Source organism: Ambystoma mexicanum, chromosome 7p (assembly GCF_040938575.1).
Source record: "Ambystoma mexicanum isolate Mex_15411 chromosome 7p, UKY_AmexF1_1, whole genome shotgun sequence".
NCBI lineage: Eukaryota > Metazoa > Chordata > Amphibia > Caudata > Ambystomatidae > Ambystoma > Ambystoma mexicanum.
In genome coordinates this window covers 823080043-823101921 of record NC_090939.1, presented here as the reverse complement: position 1 = coordinate 823101921, position 21879 = coordinate 823080043, and the positions used below count along the sequence as shown (strand labels likewise).

Sequence of the window (21879 nt, the reverse complement as noted above, 5' to 3'; positions counted from 1 at the left end):
GTCAGCTGTGTTTTCATCAGTGTGCACCTGTCTAGAACTGCTCACAGAAACTAATCATGGCATCATTTTTCAAGCATCCAGTGGTGATTTGTTTTGTAAGAGCTGACTTGAAAATGTCCCTCTAGTCAACACTTCAGGACCATTTTAGATGCTCAGCATTGTTCTCTCAAAGGTTGTTGGTCTTGCTTTGAGCCCTTTAATATGATGGACTTAAAATATCTCTTCTGGAAGGTTGTTTGCTTTATGACCATTGGGTCTGTCAGCTTGTGAGTTAGAATTGGGCCCTGACTGCAGCGTAAACCTTTTCTGCTTTTCAGAATAGTTTTAATAACTTGTCCTATTATGAATCATTTTATTAAATTTCACACTTTTTTCTCACACTCTTCAACCTTCGCTCAAAATGTCTAACCTTGAAGACAGAGTTTTTACGCTCTGACATGGGGGGGTTTGTTGGGGTCCAAAGATATAATGATGGAAAATGTAGTTTCAGGTCTCTTAATGTCCAGGTATCATTTGTCATTTGGAAAATTGGTTGCTCCGTATCCAGTTGGCTAGGGTCCTGTACCAAACCTCTTTACCCTAAAGATGATTGTCATAGATCAATCCACAAGATTGATCAGATTTGCTTTATTATTAAGAAAGGTTCCTTTAATGTAATTGAAATCTTGCTTAGCTAAACGTTTAGAATCTTTTCATACCTTCTTCTGCCCTTACTCTGTATGCACACATAGATCTGCAAAGCCCTAGAAACCTGTTTGGCTAGGGTGAAGTTGTATGAAAAGTAGGCATCAATTTCCACTTTTAGGAGGAGTTGGAACTTGTAGGCCTTTATGTAGTCTAGTCTAAGATTATTTATGTGGGAAGATCCTTTCCTGGAGGGAGAACAGTTAACCTTTAATAGTCGTCGTCAAATCAGTGTATCCTATCTAGTTTCACAACTGATCCTACCTTCCACTTTATTGGAAGCTTGGGAGCTTACTTTTGATAATGTGTGAATAAAGGCACTTGTATGGCTCATTTTCTGTGTAACATTATGTAACAGTGTGAGCCCAACTTTTATTTTTGGTACCAATTGTAATTTCTTTTAAACCTTTTAAAAATTATTATTGTATGTGTTTTCACTATCCAGCATGACAATCAGATCTAATTCCAATGTTCTACATATTGATGAAGAACTAGTGTTACAGGTAATTAACCCTTTCTTCTTAAAGCAATACATATGAGCTTAAGTTCCTTATTGGTCAGAAAATATGATTTCACAAAAATGTTGTTAAAACTTATCTAAATATATGCTGGTGAAAGCCTGCTTTTTATGCCTTTGTTTTCAGGAAAAACTGGTACGGAGGCCCTGCCGTCTTTTAAGTCTGACTGCATCAAGCTTTTGAAATATATAAAGACTTGTTTGCTTAAAACACCTATGCAAATGTCTTTGCTTCGTGTTAACACTGTTACATGCAACTGTTCATTCATGTGTAACATTTTTCCTGTTCCAATAAATTTCATTGTTTGTAAATGAATACTGGTACTGCCATGTTTTTATTTTTCAGCAGCTGACTTGTTAACAGATTTGGAAAATGCATTTCGAAGCAAAATTGATGCTGCCTATTTGGAGACCAGCAAGTATCTTTTGGATGTCCTTAATAAGAACTATAATTTACTAGAGCACATGCAGGCCATGAGGCGATACTTACTTTTGGGTCAAGGAGATTTTATCCGGCACTTAATGGATTTGCTCAAGTAAGGGACTTTGCATTATCACACATCAATTTTAAAAGGTTTTATCAGAAACCTGCTGTGTATGCATGTATTAAATTATGAAAGTGCACATCTAGCTGCAGAGAAAGAAATTTCTGTTTTGGGGGAGAGGCACCCAGAGATTTACACTTAAGGTTGCTGGGGTTGCAGAGGATGGGGGCTCAACGAGGAAGATAATTCGGGTTGATTGGATCAATCTGCTAATAGCAAGATGTTCTTTGAAGAGTAGGGTCTTCGTCTTCCCTGAAGTGAAAGATAGATGGGGCCACTCTTCTCTGCATTGGTAACTTATTCCAAAGACAAGATGCATAGTAGGAAAAGGACAGTGTCCTCTTTTTTCCCCTCTTGCAGTTCTTTGTTTCTAGCCTGTCAAAACTAGCTTTTGGTGGTGCACTGGCCTCCAGGGATGTGAGCTTCTCTGACAAGTAAAGTTGCGTTTTTGTTGTGCCTTCTTTGTTTGGTGATGCAGGCTGTCCTGAACATAATCCATGCTCGAAAGGGGTCTCTGCACTTTGTGTGAAAAAGAATAAAAAAGAAAGGCTAAAATGCTAATGAAATGTTTTGTTCTTGCCAATGACCAGGATCAAAATCTGAATTTTAAAATGACATTTGTTCTCCAGTTTTTTCTGTAACTCTATATTCAACATCACATACTACATGTTTGATCTTATGAGGCCTAAACAGTTATTGAATATTGGTAAAAACACTACATTTTGATGTAATATTGTGACAAGCCAGAAGGAGGACTTGGACCAGAATACATGATGATTACAGGGTTTATTTAACTTCAAGAGAAAATGCCTTTCTACCCATACTGCTAAAAGGGGAGATCCTTGCCTATCAAACTGTACTATGGTGCTCGTCAGCAGTCAAAAAACAGTGTCCTCTGTCCAAACCTAACTTCTAAACTGACCCTACCACTTAAGAACACACAAAAGAAAGTTGGGCTGAATATCCTGCCTTTCGGAGTAGTCTACTCAGACTTCTCTCAAAGTTCCCCAGTAGTCCCCCCTGGTCTCAGATTCAAGGTTTATCTGTGGTCTTGTCAAAGTTCAATGAAAAACGAGTCTTTCCACGTCGCAACTAACAATCTCAAGTTCCTGAAAAGATCCAATGCCATTGGTGTCTTGCGTGGAGGGATACCTCCTTAATCCCTCTATACCACTTGGGTGGATATCCTCTTAATAGGTTTGCATTGTGTTCCTCTGTGTTTCTCTTGTCTTTGTATTTCACTTGTCTTATGAAGCCCCTCTGCTTCCTTTGGGTTTCCTGACCCCAATGTTCTATGAGCTGTTTGGCAATTTTCAATACTCTGGCTTCTGGGATATTCTGTGCCCCTCACTTGTATCTATGTTCTTCTTCCTCTTTGGGCTATTATACCCCTAGTGTGTATTTGAGGAGATTCTTCCTTCTGCTTTCTTTCCCTGGTCTGTCCGCCTTCCTCCACTATGAGCAACCCAAGTACCTTTTTTACCATCTGGTCTGCTCCAGTGAGGTGGTGTCTGTTCGGTATTACCCAAATTGACCTTTTACAGTTGACCTTTTGAACAATTGACCTAATAATAGTGGTCCTAATTGACCTTCTGCACAATTGACCTTTATAGTATTTTAATTATATTATATATTTATTGGGTTGGTTTTGTGTTATAAATAATATAAGGGGATTGGGTGGGGGGTTGCAGGGGTTTTTGGATTGGGTGGGGGGGTTTGCGGGGTGTTTTACCCCGCATATATGTCCTAATTGACCTTCTAAATTAGGTCAAGTTCTCCCGAGGTCAATTCTCCCGAGGTCAATTGTGAAAAGGTCCATTAGTATACAACCGCCTATTCAACAGCAGCAGCGGTTTCAACTCTTTTTGGCTCTGCCTCTGAACACCTCCCTCGTGTTCTGGATTCAGCTTAGTTTCTTATACCCCAGGCCCACCACGGCTTTCCCGCAGTCATGCTTTCAGAAGAGGCTGTCTGTGCTTGGCCTTGTTTTCGTCAACTCTGCCTGGCTCTCTGCCTCGCCTGCAGTGTTTCCTTTATCCTCCATTCTTGTTCCGTACTACAGCTGACTTTGCTGTGAAGCGAGATCCCGCCCCTCAGTGACGTCTTTAGATTTGGTGCTTGCCTCTGCATACTGCTTCCTCTCCTCCTCTATTCAAGGGTAATCGTACCATCATTCTCAGTCCAGGATCCATAGGGGACGTGTTGTTTTGTGTTTAAGTTCACAGAGAAACTAAAACTAGCCAAACAAGTAAAGATACTTTCAACATTGTTTTAAGTTTCATGGCTGAATTAAAATTCTTCTCGAGTTCCCATATATATGCAGACACTGATTTCCCTGTGGGAATGGGAGTCCTTGTCCCCTTGAGGGGAGTCGCTCTCAGGGAGGTCCCGCTTTCCCAAACTGCTAGCGAGGGTTTTTCTTAGCGGGTTCACCTCCCTAGCCTCAAAGGGGTTGGCTCCCCCAAGGGAAGAAGGGGCAAAACATCAACATATGTCAAAATATGCAGGTCAAAATCCAACTACTAGATTTGAGATTCTTATAACTTTGTTCTACATCACCTTTTCATCTTTTCATGTTTAACTCTGTCTTGGTTGTTGCAGTTTCTCTTCACATTTTGCAAACTGCTCATTAGAATTAGTTGATCCATTACAAATTGTGGGTGGAACTTGAACAAATGCAGTGTTTTCCTATTGAGTACAACACTCTCATGCTCACCATAGACCAAAAACTGGTTATTGGTTTAAAAGTTGGCCTGTGCACAGCTCCTTTCTTTTTCAAATGTCTTCACAGATTTCGCTTTTTTCTGTTTAAAAAAAAAAGCGCTTGGCTATTTGATATTAGAATACTAGATTTATCATTAGAAGTAATATGTTTTGTAGTAATAAGAGTAGTTACCATCCTGTGGGTTTATATTGGTGTGCTTTAAGCATTTTCCAACAGTAATATTCAATGGCCACCCACACATGACTATATTGGTGCAGTATATAGTAATATCACTTCAAAAATTGTAAAGTACATTGATGAATAACCTGACGCTTATGTCTCCTGTAGTGAAGCATGTCAGGGAAGAGATTGAAGCGAGAGTAATTCACTTGATGTTGACTAGTATTTTACTGAAGTGATTGGCGATTGACATGTATGACCTTGGACAAGGGTACTCTGATAGTTGCTGTGGTCACCGACAACTTTTGAGTATAAACAATATGCAAGTGACCCCTATTCTGATAATCTATGTAATTATTAATTGTATTCATAGTTCTGGAAATCCTGAATGCCTAGCTTTATTCAGCCATTCTGGATTATCATGAGCCCATGACCTAACACAATTCATCAGTGTGGGCAGACTTTTTGTCAAGACTCCGGTCGTATGAGTATTTGACCCACACCCTCCAAGTAACCACAGAAACCGAATGACGTGACCCTCCTACTTTGGTTGGCACAGGTGCCTGAAAATAAAATGACAGACCACCATGAGGCAACCAATGGGGATGGAGTGTTAGGTAATGGTTGTGGATAGAAAGGGGGTCATCGGGAATCTGGAAAGAGGGTTTAGGAACAATCTGTAATTATCCCTGCCGAACTATGACGCACTCCTATTCAGTCAACAGCCCACAAGAGGTAACCATCCTAAAACGGAGTGTCTTCTGGCACAGAAATATCTTTAATAGGGAGGACTCAATTAATAAACTCAATCCCAGAAGCTGCTAACTGGGCAAACAAACCTAGGAAGTGCATGCAATGAAGCTGTAATGTATGTATTTTTCAGGCAGGACCTGCCTCTTTTATCCCAGTAAGTAGCTAGCAGACAAACACGGAGGAGCACACGAGGGGTTATGTAGCACAAAGTTTAGCTGAAAATTATTGCTATTGAGCTTTTGTTCCATAGCACACATTGTTATCCAGTTCTAATATTAACACTTTAGTAGATTCTGTTGCTTCACAGATTCTCTGAAATTAGGATGGCGGACTTTCTGGTGAGTGCAGTTATAACTGCAGAGGGAAGAACAAGGTACCAGGGGTGCATACAATGTTGGGGGCAATATCTCACATACACTATAAATCAGTAACCCACCTTTGTTTAAACAAGGATTCTTGGCTTTGGCCCACTCCAAACTGGACTCTCTTGGTATTGATTTCAAACGCAAGTACTACAAAGTGCATGATGGTGACCTCAGCACCTCATCGAGCTCAGTAACCGGTTTGGAGTCATGAACCGGAGATGGCAGAAAATGACGAAGCAGGTGTTTTTGGAAGTCTGGGGCACACGTTCCCTGTATGGATCGTCCTGTTGCCTGCACGAACCTTACGCCTCTCAGCACTGTATCTTGAATTATACTGTCACCTAAAACAATAATATATTCAGTGTTTTGGATGACTGTATATTCAAGGAATACACAGCCTGCTCAGCAAGTGAAGCTGTGAAGTCACATTCACTTGCTGGATGTGCCGTGCATTCCTTGAATATACTTTAATTCAGAACATTGCTTTTATTAGTGTTTTTGATAGTATATTCAAGATACAGTGCTAAGGGGTTTCTGGTCCATGCTGGCTGTGGCCAGCTGGGCGTGCTGAAGGGAGGACTGCACCAAACCTGCTTTGCCGAAACGGATGGCGCCGAAAGGGTAGTACCAAAAGAGGGCATACTGAGAAAATCTAATTGTGGCGAAGCATGGTGGAAGAACCCACTGCTCAGGAGTACAGAATCCACTGAGTCTCCAAACCCTGGCTCCGGGACACACTGTGTTTCACTTATCGACAACGAGGGCGGGCAAGGCAGAGACTAAAATTGAGTCCCTGATGGGTGTACCATGCGCCAGGGATTCTGGCAAATTTTATTTCTCCAAAGCTCCATAGCCATCCCCAGGGTTTCTGAGCCTTTGAGGTATGGGAGAACTCACACTGCCTGATGGTGGTTGTCACATTCCCAACACTTGTATTCAAAAGCCACTAGTAAATTTCAGTGCATTTGATTATCACCAGTCTATTTCTCATACACGTGACGCTGGCGCTTGAATTTGTGTCTTTACACTTATATATTGCTGCACTCGCAGATAAAATATCGTGCAAGAGATTACTTATGGCATGTGGTAGCTTGATATTCCTAGGATATTGAAATGTATGTGGAATCCATTCTGTTTATAAAATTTGTCAAACATTTGTTCATAAACCAACAACAGCAGGTACCTGGCACTCATTAACTTTTTGTTTTGGAACTTTTACTGGTTTAATTAGACCATTAGTTTGATATGCAAGGGCTTCAAATATAGAACAAATTTCCCATTGGTATTAAGATGAGAAGATTTGATTAAATACTCTATTACCCTATTCTAGAGAAAGTATACACTATTCAAAACGCATAATTACTTGGACTCTGTAGGATATATGTTTTACACAACAGGATGTAAAAGCATATATATTTAATAGGAGTGCACCGAATAGTAAATTTACTATTCAGTTGAATACCGACTAGTTGGCCTAAGTATTCGGCCCAAGCCGACTAGTGAGCTGAATTGTAGTTTACTACTAGAAATATGTTAATATATGTTTAGAAATGTTCCTTTTGAATTATAAACATATTAACCTTGTATTAATTGGTCCTGCATGACTTGCCCAGAGTGCCTTGAACACTGTCTCGTCTCTCCCTGAGAACACGGTGTGCTCCGGAGCATTACACTCCTTAGAAACCAGCCGCTCTTTCAGCTTTGGCCTTCTCTTTTATTAATAGAAAGGCATGCAGGAGAGTGTCTCTCGTGACCTTATTGATTGGGACACTTGGGAATAATGAGACTGCACTGGTGGCAAGGTAATAATCAGTGCTTTAAATGGAAAAAAAGAAGTGCAGGTACTCACCAAGCAACTAAGCCGGACATTCCAGCACTGCGCTTTTGACACTGGCAGATTCGGTGCGTCACCTTGGGCACAGGTCTCTTTTTTTTAAATTTAATTTTTTAAATTTTTATAAACAATATATTTTATTGTTATTTTACAACAGATGTCGGGTCAGATCAAAGTACAGGCTCAATTAGGCTTAATAATGTGAGACAGCATAAATAGCATCTGGCTATACATTTGTTGAGCTTAGTATATTGCACAGTTCCATTATTAGGTGGTGATCGATAGGGAGATACACAGAGGCTTCGTTCACCATCGAAGTACTGGTGGTTGTCGCACTATCCCAGGGAATTGTTCTGCATAGTCAAAGAAAGAGGACAGGTGTTATCAAATCCCTCCATGAAGCCCAGTCAAGAGGCTGTTATTTTCTCTGCCATTGCTGTTTTTTTTAAAGAACTCCATTTTCATATCTACCTGCTGTGAGAAACCAGAAGGTGTCTCACCCACTAATCCCTGGGAATCTATCATCCAGGTGGCCAGGACACGACCATGGCTTTTGGATCCAGTTCCTGTGGGTGGACCAATGCGGGTGGATCACCTGGGTGAGGGTTCTTGTGGGAGTGGGACACCGGACGGCTAAATACAGTCACACCTTTAACCCATCCTACCAGGTACGATATTTAGGAACTCAAACTCCCCCTCCCCAAACACTTTCTCACAGACAGCCCAATATGAGAGAAAACAAACTAACTCCCGAGCAGTATACCTGATGTGTCCCAATACAATGGTCAGGGAATTACTGACCGTCACACACACCTGCAGCTTTTTAACATGACCCAGGTGTATAAAGATAAGGGACTTCGAAGGAGTAGGGAGAAGGCGTTGTACGAGCGAGGCAAAGCACACGAAACCGTTCCAAGATGGCAGTTTAACAAAAGGAGAAAGACGGCGAAACAGAAAGGGATTGCAAGGAGGGCAGTTCCCTTGACCTTTTCGACAAGGAACCGCTGCTTTCATGAAACCTTGAGAAAAGAAAACGTAAGACCAGGAAACCCAGCTGACGAATCCTGTATTGCATGTCAGAGGTACCCAGGGCTCTTCCGCATCGATAATCAAGGCGGGGAGAATCTCCAACTTCCGTTGTACTGTCCTTGGCTCCAACAACAAAGCAGTGTTAGTGAAACCAGCACAGCCGGTGAGTTGGGGAGACCGATACAGGACCGGTCTGTGTTGTAGCCAAGGTTGCAAGCGGAAACATTGTATGGCGAGTGCTGAAACAAACTTTGTTTTAAACGCGTGTGATAACCAATGCAAGAGAAATTGAATGGCAGATGAGTGATTGAACTTTGAAACCACATTACGATACCTTTGACAGAGTGGTCCAGCACTGCCTGGGTGCTCAATCGAAGGTCTCTGTAAGGTATCCAGCAGAGAGTTAACAAATGTGAAAGAGTGGCAAAGGATTGTGAATCGATGTGGTCCTGCGGCGGTTCAAGCAAAATCCAGCGCAGAGTAGAAAGTCTTCGAAGTTGATAGATAAAGTTGGTCAGAGCCCGGCCCAGCGAGATCAATTGAAAGCTTTGGGTTAAACCAAGTGTGTGTTAGTGGTCCAAGCTCGGCGGAGGGAGACTGATTGAAGATTTAATGTCAAAGTGGATCTGAGTCTGGCAAGGGGGATCCCTGGTGAACAGTGAATCACCTGAGAAATTGGATACGTGAAAATCCTAAGAAAATTGTTTAAAGTGGATACGAGTCTGGCGGAGGGAGATCTGAGGTGGATAGTAAAACTCCTAAGAAGATTTTGAATATGTGAAATACAAAAGGAAAGGAACTTTGTTTGTTGCATCAGAGACATTGAATGACAAAGAGACTTTAAGTTTTGAACTGCACCCTTCTGCTAGAGAAGCCCGAGACTGTGATAAGCTCCAGTGTGTCGCGTGTCCCGTGCTAAAAACGTGTGGAAGGCCTTGAATATCCTGACGTATGATGGCTTGAATATCCTGACGTATGATTTCTTGTACACTTTCTCTCTTACATAACGTTGTTTCCCACACTATTTGTTTTTAGAGGTAAGGATTGGCAATAGGTTTATTAGTATAGGCTCTTTTATTTTGACAAGACACCATTAGGACTGCCATATTATTATTTGATGGTCATAGTTAGTTCCCATCTTTAGATGTAGGATTAGATGGGAGTTTTTCAAACCCTTATTGAAGTTCAATACACACCCTTGAACTGTGGTCACTTGTCTGTCTTAATATTGATAGCATGCCTTCCTTACACTGGCCACTCTGTGAATTAGATCAGTGGACTTCTCACTGTCATCCACAGTCCAGGCTCCTGTCCTTTAATCTAAACCACCCAATACAATATCAATTAATAGTTTTCTTCAATTATCAATCCTGAAAACATGCACATCTGTTTTATTGCCAACTTCGATCACTTCCACTGGCACCATTCATTTGAAACATGATATTCATGACAGAGTGGAAGCTCCCGATATATTTAAAGTGCGTATTGACGTAATTGAAGAATATAGTTGAGTTCTCAAAGATTAATTCTTTCAAAATGTATTTATTTTTCAACAATGTCATTTTTCATTAACAGACCGGAGTACTGATCCATTATATTATTCCTGAAGCGGTACAACCACCTCTACAACTTAATATAAACTTCGAGGAGATTGGGTCCTCCGACGTATTCCATATCTATGACAGTAATCACCACAGCTGTGCTGCTTTGGAAAATCTTTTGGCGTCTGCGTCCTGCATCAATGACGTTGATACGCCGCCCTCGAGGACCTCCTCTGACAGCCGACTTCACTGGATGTTAAAAGTGGGACGCACGACGCCTGTAGCCTCAGTTCCGTTTTTTCCGCGAATGTGTTCGCTTCGGGAATCTCGGCGCACCTCGACTCTTTGGAGTTTCTGTTTCTCGGTTCTTCGAACCTGTTTGTTTTGTGAAGTTTCTTCTTCGTGAAGGATGTCTACCTCGTCTTCCACCCCGCGTCCGGGATTTAAGAAGTGCGGGGACTGTGGGTCCAAGATGTCGGTTACGGACTTGCACGACGCCTGCCTCTGGTGCCTCGGGGAGTCCCATGACACGGATGACTGTCGACTGCCAGTCGCTCACGTCTAAAGACTTGCGGGAGCGCAAGAAGTTATCGGTAGGTAAGGTGTCTAAGCCACGGAATTCGAGGTCTGCGGGGCTTTCGACGGACGATTTGAGAGGCGACTCTCCGCGTCGTCGTCAGAAGTCCAGTGGGTCTCGGTCCCGGAGTCGGTCCCGCCACTCCTCTGTCTCTTCGAGGCACTCCCGGAAGTGCCGTCATCGGTCGCCTTCCCCGTCCTCTTCCGAGGACTCCGCCCGTCGGCGGGTCGCTTACCCTACCATGCAGGCGACGCCGGAGGAATGGGCTTCCTTCGGGAAGAAAATGTTAGCGATTCTCGAATCGCAGGGCACCGGTCCATCCGCGCCTCCAAGTGGGGTCGGTCGTGATCGGTCGAGAGTCGCCGCTCGCACGCCTTCGGGCTCGGGTGGTCGGCACGATTCGCGGGAGAGGTCCTGCTCGGACAAGGGGAATCGTTCTCGTCATGACGCGCTCGAGACCGTGTGAACCTGTGGTTTGTTCGAGGAAGACGTTGACGCCGAGGTCGACGACGGACTCCTTCGAGACTCCGCCTCAGAAGAAGTCGTCGGCGCCATCGACGCCCAGGCTGTCGAGGGACACGCTCGGGGCTCCGGCCTCGAGGCCTGTGTCGACGCCATTGATGCTGTCGGCGCCACGTTCGGCGTCGATGCCGATTCACTCTATGCCCTCGATGCCTTTCGAGTCTGTCAACGGGGGTACCCCGAGGCTCGGTGGAACCCCCTAGAAAGGCTCTGGCCAAGGTCAAGCATGGCTTTGGTTCACATTCTGTGCCTTCTTACCACCATCTTGAGTTTATTTCTGAGGTGGATGAGGGCTCTGATGATGGCATGGTTCCTAATACGGTGCCAGACGAGATTCTCTCAAGCCATAGCCAATTTGAGGACCTGAGGCAGTCCCTGCACGATGCTAGTGGGCTCTACACCTCTCCGGAGGTAGAGTTTTGTAGGCCTGAGCCTGGCACTCATGCCGACTCCTCGTACCGGCCTTATGTCGAGGCTCACCGAGTACTTGGGATGGTCTGCTCCCCCGGGGGAGTTTCTTCAGGATGACCTTACGGATATCCTCGACCTTGGTCCACCAACTGACCCGGTACTGCCGTTTCATATGGCTCTACAGAGGAGGGTGGCGGTGGCTTGGACGGCTCCGGAGAGTCTCCCGGCAGTGGGCAAGTCTTTGCCGCGAAAATACCGCCCAGCCAGTAGCGACCCCTGCTACTTGTCCAAGCACCCCACTCCGGAGAGTTTGGTGGTGCAGGTGGCTACGGCCCCGGCAAAGCATGTGTCATATCCTACCATCCCTCCTGATAGGGACGACAAGCGTTTTGACGGCTGGGCGAAGAAAGTGTTTTCTTCAGGGGGTATGGCGCTTCAGGCAGCCAACTCCATATGTGCCTTGTCACGTTTCATGCACACTCTGTGGAACTGTTTTTCCTTAGTGGCTGAACATATTCCCGAAGGGGACGAACGGGATGGTTTCCTTGCCATGGTTCAGGATGGCAAGGATTTAATGTGAGGCCGTTCAGTCAGGTTTGGACATGGCAGATTGCGCCAGCCGGTCCATGGCGGCGAGCACCGTGATACGCAGGTTTGCGTGGTTGCAGAAGTTGGGGGTTGCTCCTGATGTGCAGGCCTGGCTCCTCAACATGCCCTTTGACGGGGAGCATCTTTTTGGCAGCACGGCTGACGAGAGCCTTGAGAGGTTGCAGACCTCAAAAGCTGCAGCGAAGTCATTCGACAACCTCTGCCTTTTCGTCCTAGGGGACAGCAATGGAGGGGAGGTTCCTTTCGTTATTACTCATCCTTTGGTAAAACGAGAGGAGCTGCCAGTCAAAGGGGCCACCGTAGGAGTGCCAGAGGTGGAAAACAAGGTACTCGAGGTGCCAAGGCCGCTCGGGCAGTTGCCTCTTTGCCCTCATGCAACGCTGCAGCCGCTTCAACTCAGTCATGAGGCCATGTCCCATGATTCGCCGGTTGGGGGAAGGCTGGCGCAGCATCTTGCAGAGTGGCGCGCCATTACTTCAGATGTGTGGGTTGAGATCATAACCCACGGCTACTGTCTTCCTTTCCAGCAGGGCCTCAAGACAATCCACCGGGGAATCTCTCTTTGAAGAGTCCGGATCCGCTCCTTGCGCAGGAAATTCAATCCCTGTTGGAGAAAGGCGCCATAGAACTGGTGCCTGTAGTGGAGAGGAACAAGGGATGGTATTCCCCTTATTTTTTGATTTCCAAGAAAGACGGGGGATTGAGACCCATCATGGACTTGCGCAGTTTGAACAAACTCCTCAGGAAGGACAAGTTCAAGATGGTTACTCTCTCTCAAGTCCTCTAGGCCCTTCAAATTCAGGACTGGTTGGTGTCTCACGACCTCAAGGACGCTTATTTTCATGTGCCGATACATCCAAAGCACAAGAAGTACCTGAGGTTCGCAGTTGGCGACTCGCACTTTCAGTTTCGGGTCCTGCCGTTGGGATTGACCTCCACCCCTGGGTCTTCACCAAGCTCATGGTAGTGGTGGCCGCGCACCTCAGGAAAGGGGGGATTCACGTCTACCCCTACCTGGACGATTGGTTGATCAGGGCACGCTCTTCCGAGCAAGTCCTTGATCATCTGTCAGTCACCTGCCACTCCCTCTACAAGCTGGGCTTCTCCCTTAACTGACACCATCTCATTTGTCCCATTTGACACCATCTCAGAGGATCCAGTACATCGGAGCAGTGCTCGACACGTCCCTGGGGCAGTGTTTTCCTCCCCAGGTGAGGGCTCATCACATTCAGCAGATGGTGCACAAGTTTCAGCTTGCCCAGAGTCTCCCAGCGTTCGAGTTCTTGAGATTGCTCGGCCTCATGGCATCCTGCATTCTTCTGGTGCCAGAGGCCAGGTTGCGGATGAGATCTTTGCAATGGGCACTCAAGCTCTAGTGGTCTGTCCTCCGGCAGGATGTCCGACCCTGTTCTGGTGCCGTCCTCAGTCGCCCAGGACCTTCTGTGGTGGGCCGTCGAAGACAATCTGATGAAGGGGGGGGTCCATTTTGGCTACCCTGGCCGGAGGTGACGATCGTGACGGACGCATCCCTCACGGGATGGGGAGCTCATGCCAACGAGTTGACAGTCAGCGGTCGTTGGTCTCCGTCGGAGTCCAGACTCCATATCAATCGGTTGGAGCTGAGGGCCGTCAGGCTAGCCCTGAAGGCTTTTCTGCCGACTGTGCAAGGGAAGAATGTCCTGATCTTGACGGACAACACAGTGGCCATGCACTACCTCAACAAAAAGGGGGGGGGGGCAGGGTCACTTCCTCTGTGCAGGGAGGCGATGCAGCGCTGGTTCTGGGCAATGCAGCGCTGGTTCTGGGCAATCCAGCAGGAAGTTTCGATCTCGGCAGTTCATCTGGCCGTAGACAAACGAGACGGCGGACGCTCTGAGCAGGCAGAGCGCGATCTCTCACGAGGAGATTCTCCTGGAGATCTTTGCCCTTTGGGGGACCTCTCAAGTGGATCTCTTCGCCTCCAGTGTCAACCGGAAGTGCGAGGGGTTCTGCTCGTGGGAATTTCCTCCAAAAGGAGCCTTAGGAGACGCATTTGTGGTGGAGTGGTCATTCCCACTGCTGTACGCGTTTCCTCCAGTCCCCGTCATCCCGCAAGTACTGCGGAGGTTACGGAGGTCTGGTTCCCGGATGATCCTCATTGCTCCGGTGTGGGCCCGGAGGACGTGGTACCCGGACCTTCTCGACTTGTCCATCTGCCCTCCACGTTGTCTTCCCTACCGAGACGATCTGCTCTCACGGGAGGTGGGGGTCAGGTTCTCCATCCAGAGGTCAGATCCCTCTACCTTCACGCTTGGTTTCTGAAAGGTTGAGGTATAAGGATTGGGACCTCCCTGAAGACGTGATGGAGGTGTTGCTCTCGGCCAGACGGCCAGCAACAAAGTCCCTGTACCGTTGGCGTAAGTTCTGCGACTGGTGCAGGGTTAAGAATGTGGATCCTTTTTCTTGTGACATTCCTGTAGTTCTGTCTTTTTTGCTTTCTTTGGCCCACAGGGTCCTGCAAGTGGGTACCGCTAAAGGTTACCTGGCGGCGCTGTCCGTGTTTAAGTGCTCGCCTGAAGAGTGTTCCTATTTTAAAATTCCTTTAATTTCTCAGTTTCTGAAAGGGCTCACTAATGTGTTCCTTCCGTCACCTCTCCAGGTGCCCGGTTGGGATTTGAACCTTGTTCTCAAGTTTCTGATGGGTGCTCCGTTTGAGGCTTTGCATTCATGCCCTTTGAGACTGTTAACTATTAAAACTGTATTTTTGGTTGCGGTCACTTCCGCTCGCAGAGTGAGTTACAGGCACTTTCAGTTAAGCCACCCTTCACTGTGTTTCGTAAGGACAGGGTTGTCCTTGGAGTTCATCCTTCCTTTCTTCCGAAGGTGGTGTCGGAGTTTCATTTAGGTCAGAAGGTTGTTCTTCCGGCATTTTATCCTCCTCCACATCCTGGTAAGGAAGAGGAGAGGCTCCATAGGCTTGATCCTAGGAGAGCGTTAAGCTTTTATACTTCACGCATGTCCCGGGTCAGAGTGGACGATCAACTCTTCATGGTTACGCTGGAAAGCGTTTGGGACAAGCTGTGACAAAACAGACTTCGTCTCGTTGGATTATTTTGGCTATCTCTGAGTGTTACCGCTTGGCGTGTAAGGGCCCACCGGTCGGCTTACGGGCCCATTCTACCAGGGGTATGGCTGCCTCTACTGCCCTACAGAGGGGTGTTCCTATTCGTAACATCTGTGATGCAGCCACCTGGGCTTTGGTACATACTTTTGTACGTCACTACTCCCTCGGTTCCATCCGGGGGCAGGCTCTGGCCTTTGGAAGGCGGTCCTTTACTCCGCAATTTGATTGGGCATTCTAAATTTCTGTTTTCTAAATTCTTTTCCCACCTCCTTGCATTGGTACTGCTTTGGGAGTCTGTCATAGATATGGAATACGTCGGAGTACCGAATCCCCTCGAAGAACAAGTTACTCTCTTACCTGGTAACGTTCTTTCGATGGGATGGTCCGACGACGTATTCCATATCGCTCCCTCCCTGCCTTCCCCGCTACCGAATTTCTTATGCGATTGCAGCTTACGTTTCCGCAAGGCTTTGTGTGGTCAGACTGGCAGAAGACTGGTCCCACACGTTCTGGGAAAAAAACTACAACTGAGGCTACGGGCGTCGTGCGTCCTACTTATAACATCCAGTGACGTTGGCCGTCGGAGGAGGTCCTCGATGATGGCGTATTGACATCATCGACGCAGGACGCTGACGCCAAAAGATTTTCCGAAGCAGCACAGCTGTGGTGATTACTGTCATAGATATGGAATACGTCGTCAGACCATCCCATCGAAAGAACGTTACCAGGTAAGAGAGTAACTTGTTGTTCTTAATATTGACAATCAACCACCACCATACCCAGTGATATAGTGTGGATAATAAACTGTGGGAAATGAATAAAAAACAAATTAAAAAGAAAAGCAAGAAAACAGACTGTGAATCGCCTATACACAGTCTTATGCCCCAACATGTTCCAGTTCCTAGTAGTGTGGGACATTCTTCAGCGGGTAGTTCAATCACAAAAGGTGATGGTTCCAGTAACATTTTAGATCTCCTTGTGGCTCAAGTGCCAAATGGTGTACCTTTAGTTGGTGTCTGTAAACATTGTATGAAAAATAGTAATTATTGTATGTATCAAATCATAGAGTGGCCTGTGTCACTATATATTGAGGTTATGTGTGGGAAGGCAGAGTAATTAAACAATTGTATATGTATGTATCTCTTACTCGTTATGCTCTCCATCGTAGAGTGTGGTTACAAAAAGTAGATGGCACATTCTTCACCATCCAGGTTGCTTCCCTGTGTGGAGAACTAAGGGATTATTTTAACAGTCTACCATGGGATCCAAAAAAATCATGTTCTCACACTCGGACCCCAGCTCCTTAAACTCATGGCTGTGAACAGTAAACTCATCAAACCTATGTATGCTCAAAACTTCACCAATAACCAACTAGAAAAGCTACCATGCATTTCACAGCAACTCGTAACGTGATCTCATGTCTACATGCATCACTTCACTTTAGAATCTAGTTCAAAGTTAATTAAGGACAGCACCCCAGAGACAGAAAAACACTGACCTGGTCAGATGGCTACGGAGGGTATGCACTTCAGATAAGAGGCGTTGTCATCAAAATGGAAAGCTGCTGGGCTCAAAGGTTGGTGGAAAGTGTGCCAATCCAAAATTAAGTGCTCTAAGGACCAAAAGAAAATGGAATGAATGCCACAAAACTGCCTGAGAGCCGGGGCTGACATCAGCTGTTGCGGGCATGCGGACAACAAAACTCTAAAGCCGCGCTGCAGGAATGCAGAGTACAAGCGCCATTGACACATGAATATGTGATGCACGCATGGGTAGAATTACCACAATTCTTATTTCTTTGGTGGTGGGCTGCTATTTCTCTGTCTTTTCCTCTACAGGCCGCTAGTGGAAAGCAAAGTGCATATGCTGACCCGCTGCCGGCAGGTAGAAAATCAGTTCAGTTTCTGTTGGTCACATGCTTGCTTTACGCCTCGACTGCAAAGTCTATGATAAGGCTAAGATACACAGTGGCCATCTTAAGCTGGAGGAAATAATAATGATGGAGGGGAGAGAAGGGGCAATTGTTCGCATGAGACTTATAGGCCAGATGCAGTTTATGCTGACCAATTTTTTTTTTCGCTGAGCCCTGCTGTTTGGCTACTTGTACGAAAAATATGTTTTTGTACCAAGTATTTCAATTTGGTATCTGCACTGGGACCCTGCAATTGTAATAACACGGTCCAATAAGGATCATATTCTGTGTGTTGGAATGTGACATAATGGGATACCACGGCAGCACTCATGTTTTTGTTGCAAATACAGCTCCTGTTTTCCGTTATGCAGACAGTGATTTTTTCAAGTGGTCACCCCAATATACATTTAATTGCACATAAATTTGATGCAGTAAATGACTATTTTGGAATTACATTTTGTAAATGAATGTTGTGCCCATGGTCGACCTAGGCCAGTTTCCACTATATTCGATCTGCTGGTTAGCTTACATGAACTACAATTGCCACATGGGAAGTGACCCGATGGTCTGGGTAAACCCCATATTTCTGGCAGTGTGGGTGTCGTGAGATGCCTTTTGCCACATTTATATTGGTTGCCATGTTCTTTCTAATTTTGCTCTTTTTAAATGCAAACCGTTGAGGTGCAATGGCCATAGGTCCCTTTTGCCTCAAATGCCATTGCCTGTTAATGCATTTTTTTTTTTTTATTTCCTAGGATTTGTCTGGAAAAAAGGAAACCTGGTGTTCTGTCCTCGTCAATCTGTCAATTTTTGGGTTCTAACAGAACTTGCTGAGGAATGTACGAGGACCGTTTTCTGGCTTGCCTGATACATGTACTGGGATAATTTTTGGCCCTTAGTCTCAATGACAGCACCCTGGCTGCCTCGTCATAATGTGACCGCTTCTAACTGTTACCGCTTCGGCGGATAAATTGTCTGTCAGTTTTTCGTAACGGTTTCACTCTGAGAATGTTATTATCATTAAAAATAGTAATGTCAAGAAAGGAAATTTCTGACCTACTGATGCGTGAGTAAGATATAAATGAGATTATTCGAAGGGATTGTGTCCTCCAACGTGTTCCACATCTTTGACAGTAATCCCCACAGCTGTGCTGCTACGGAAAATTTTTCAGCGTCAGTTTCCTACGTCGACGACGTCGATACGCTGTCCCTCGAGGTCCTCCGTCGAGCCAACGTCACCGGATGTTATAAGGAGGACGCACAACACCTCCAGCCTCCGTTCCGTTTTTTCCGCGAACGTGTTCGCTTTGGAATCTTGACGTGCCTCGGTTCTTCTCCTGATGAATCGGTTCTTTGTAATTGTGAAATATGTCTTCGTCTTCTACCCTGCGGTCGGGCTTCAAGAAGTGCCGGGACTGCGGTTCCAAGATGTCGCTTACGGACCCGCACAACGTCTGATTGTGGTGCCTCGGCGAGAGCCACCAATGACTCCAATGAATGCCAGTCCTTGACGTCGAAGGCCTTGCGAGGAGCGGAAGAAGAAGTTGTCTGTATGTAGGGTTTCCAAACCCCTTAAGTCAAAATCCGTTGGGCTTTCGACCGATGATTAGAGGGGCGACTCTCTGCGTCGGTGTAAGTCCAGGGGGTCTCGGTCCCTGAGTGGTTCCCGCCATTCCTCTGCTTCTTCTAGGCATTCGTGGAAGTGCCGGCACCGGTCGTATTCCCTGTCCTCGTCCGAGGACTCCGCTAGACAACGGGTAGCTTGTCCAACAAGCATTCATCTCTGGCGGAAAGGGACGCATTTCGCAAGGAGATGATTGCGATTTTCGAATCGCAGTGCACCGTTCCGTCCACGCCTTTGAGAGAAGCCGGCTAGGAACGCGCTAGGTCCACCGCTCGCACGCCTTTGGGCTTGGGTGGTCGGCACGATCATCGGGAGCCGTCGAGGTCCTGATCGGAAAAGGTTGATCACACTAGCCGTGCCAGGTCCAGGTCCCGGTCCTCGAAGCCCTCGAGACCGTTGGAGCCTGTGAGGCCTTCGAAGAAGGTATCGATGCCGCCGGCGCCATGTCCGTCGAGGGACTCTCTCGAGGCTCCGCCTCCGAGGAAGTCGTTGACGCCATCAGCGCAGAGGCTGTTGAAGGACACGCTTGGGGCTCTGGCCTCAAAGCCGTTGTCGAAGCAGTCGGCGCCTCGCTCGATGTCGACTCCTATTCCAGCGACGCCTTTTGAGGAGGCTTGGTCGGAGGTGCCCAGGAGACCGGTGGAAACCCTGAGGAAGGCCCGGAGTAAATCAGTGAGGCCTGTGTATGAGCCTTTTTCTATACCCTCATCCAGGGATTTATTCCAGCCTTTGGATTACATCTCAGAGGTGGATGAAGGGTCAGATGTGGAGGGGTTTATTTCTCCTGAGGTTCCTGATGACCTGCGTCAATCCTTACATGACGCCAGTGGTCTGGACACCTCTCCGGAGGTTGAGTTTGGCAGGGCTGAGCCTGGTACACACACCGAGTCGGCACACAGGCGTCTCATGTCGAGGGTGACGGAGTACTTGGGGTGCTCCACCTGTGGATTTTCTGCAGGATGACCTGACAGATATTTTGGACCAAGGTCCACCCACTGACCCTGTGCTGCCATTTCATATGGCCTTACAAAGAAGGGTGGCGGCGGCTTGGACTGCTCCGGAGAGTCTCCCGGCAGTGAATAAGTCATTACCGAAAAAATACCGTCCAGCCAGTGGCAACCCCGGCTACTTGTCTATGCACCCCACTCCGGATAGGGACGACAAGCACTTTGACGGTTGGGCGAAGAAAGTGTTTTCATCTGGGGGTATGGCTTTAAAGGCAGCCAACTCGGTTTGTTCCTTGGCAAGATTCACTCACACTCTGTGGAACTGTGTATCTTTGGCGGCTGAACATATTCCCGAAGGGGAGGGACGGGATGGTTTTCTTGCCCTCGTTCAGAATGGCAAGGACGCCATGTGTGAATCCGTTCAGTCGGGTCTGGACGTGGCAGACTGTGTCAGCCGGTCCATGGTGGCGAGCACCGTGATGCGCAGGTTTGCGTGGTTGCGGAAGTCGGGATTTGCTCCTGATGTACAGTCCCGGCTTCTCAACATGCCCTTTGATGGTGACCATCTTTTTGGCAGCAAGGCTGACGAGAGCCTTGAGAGGTTGCAAACTTCCAGAGCTGCAGCGAAGTCGTTGAGCGCTGCAGTACGTCAACCTCCGCCTTTTCTTCCTAGGGGACAGCAATGGAGGGGAGGTTGCCAGTCAAAGGGGCCAACGTAGGAGTACCAGAGGTGGAGAACAAGGTGCCAACGCCGTGCAGGCAGTTACCTCTTTGCCTTCAAGCACTGCCACAGCCGCTTCTGCTCAGTCATGAGGCCATGTCACATGGTTCGCCGTTTGGGAGAAGGCTGGCGCAGCATATTGTAGAATGGCGTGCCAATATTTCAGATGTGTGGGTTCTGGAAATCATAGCCCACGGCTACTGTCTTCCTTTCCGGCAGAGGCCTCATGACAATCCACCGGGGAAGCTCTCTTTTAAGAGTCCGGATCTGCTCCTTGCGCAGGAAATCAAATCCCTGCTGGAGAAAGGCGCCATAGAACTGGTGCCTGTAGCGGAGAGGAACAATGGATGGTAATCCCCATATTTTTTGATCCAGAAAAAAGACGGGGGATTGAGACCCATCATGGACTTGCATGGTTTGAACAAGGTCCTCAGGAAGGACAAGTTCAAGATGGTTACTCTCTCTCAAGTCCTCCAGGCCCTTCAACTTCAGGACTCGTTGGTGTCTATCGACCTCAAGGATGCCTACTTTCATGTGCCGATTCATCCCAGGCACAGAAAGTACCTGAAGTTCGCGGTTGCCGACTTGCATTTTCATTTTCGGGTCCTGCCGTTCGGATTGACTTCCGCCCCAAGGGTCTTCATCAAGCTAATGGTGGTGGTGGCAGTGTATCTCAGGAAAGGGGGGGATTCATGTCTACCCCTACCTGGACGATTGGTTGACCAGGGTGCGCTCTCCAGAGCAAGTCCTGGATCATCTGTCAGTCACCTGCCACTCCCTTCATAGGCTGGGCCTCTCCCTCAACTTAAAGAAGTGCCACTTGACACCTACCCAGCGGCTTCAGTACATCGGAGCAGTGCTCGACACATCCCTGGGGCAGTGTTCGCCTCCCCAGGTGAGGGCTCATCACATTCTGCAGATGGTGGACAAGTTTCAACATGCCACGAGTTCTTGAGGTTGCTTGGCCTCATGGCATCCTGCATTCTACTGGTGCCAGAGACCAGGCTGCGGATGAGATCTCTGCAGTGGGCTCTCAAGATGCAGTGGTCGCAGTCCTCTGGCAGGATGTCGGATCCCGTTCAGGTGCCGCCCTCGGTCGCCCAGGATCTTCTGTGGTGGGCCGTCGAAGGCAATCTGATGAAGGGGGCTTCATTTTGGCTACCCTGGCCGGAGGTGACGATCGTGACGGACGCATCCCTCACGGGATGGGGAGCTCATGTCAACGAGTTGACAGTCAGCGGTCGTTGGTCTCAGTCGGAGTCCAGACTCCATATCAATTGGTTGGAGCTGAGTGCCATCAG

The 21879-nt window shown here is 47.1% G+C and overlaps 1 protein-coding gene across 2 annotated transcripts in view; it reads left to right on the top strand.

Annotated features, from left to right (window-relative positions):
• The window catches only part of TUBGCP3 (tubulin gamma complex component 3), a 1162672-nt gene that overhangs the window by 640644 nt on the left and 500149 nt on the right, over positions 1-21879 (top strand). The window contains exon 14 of one of the 2 annotated variants that reach the window (XM_069636982.1): positions 1551-1737. In XM_069636982.1, coding sequence (XP_069493083.1) covers positions 1551-1737 — 187 coding nt within the window. Of the gene's footprint in view, positions 1-1547; positions 1738-21879 lie in introns of both variants that reach the window. The other variant, XM_069636981.1, reaches the window with a different exon arrangement.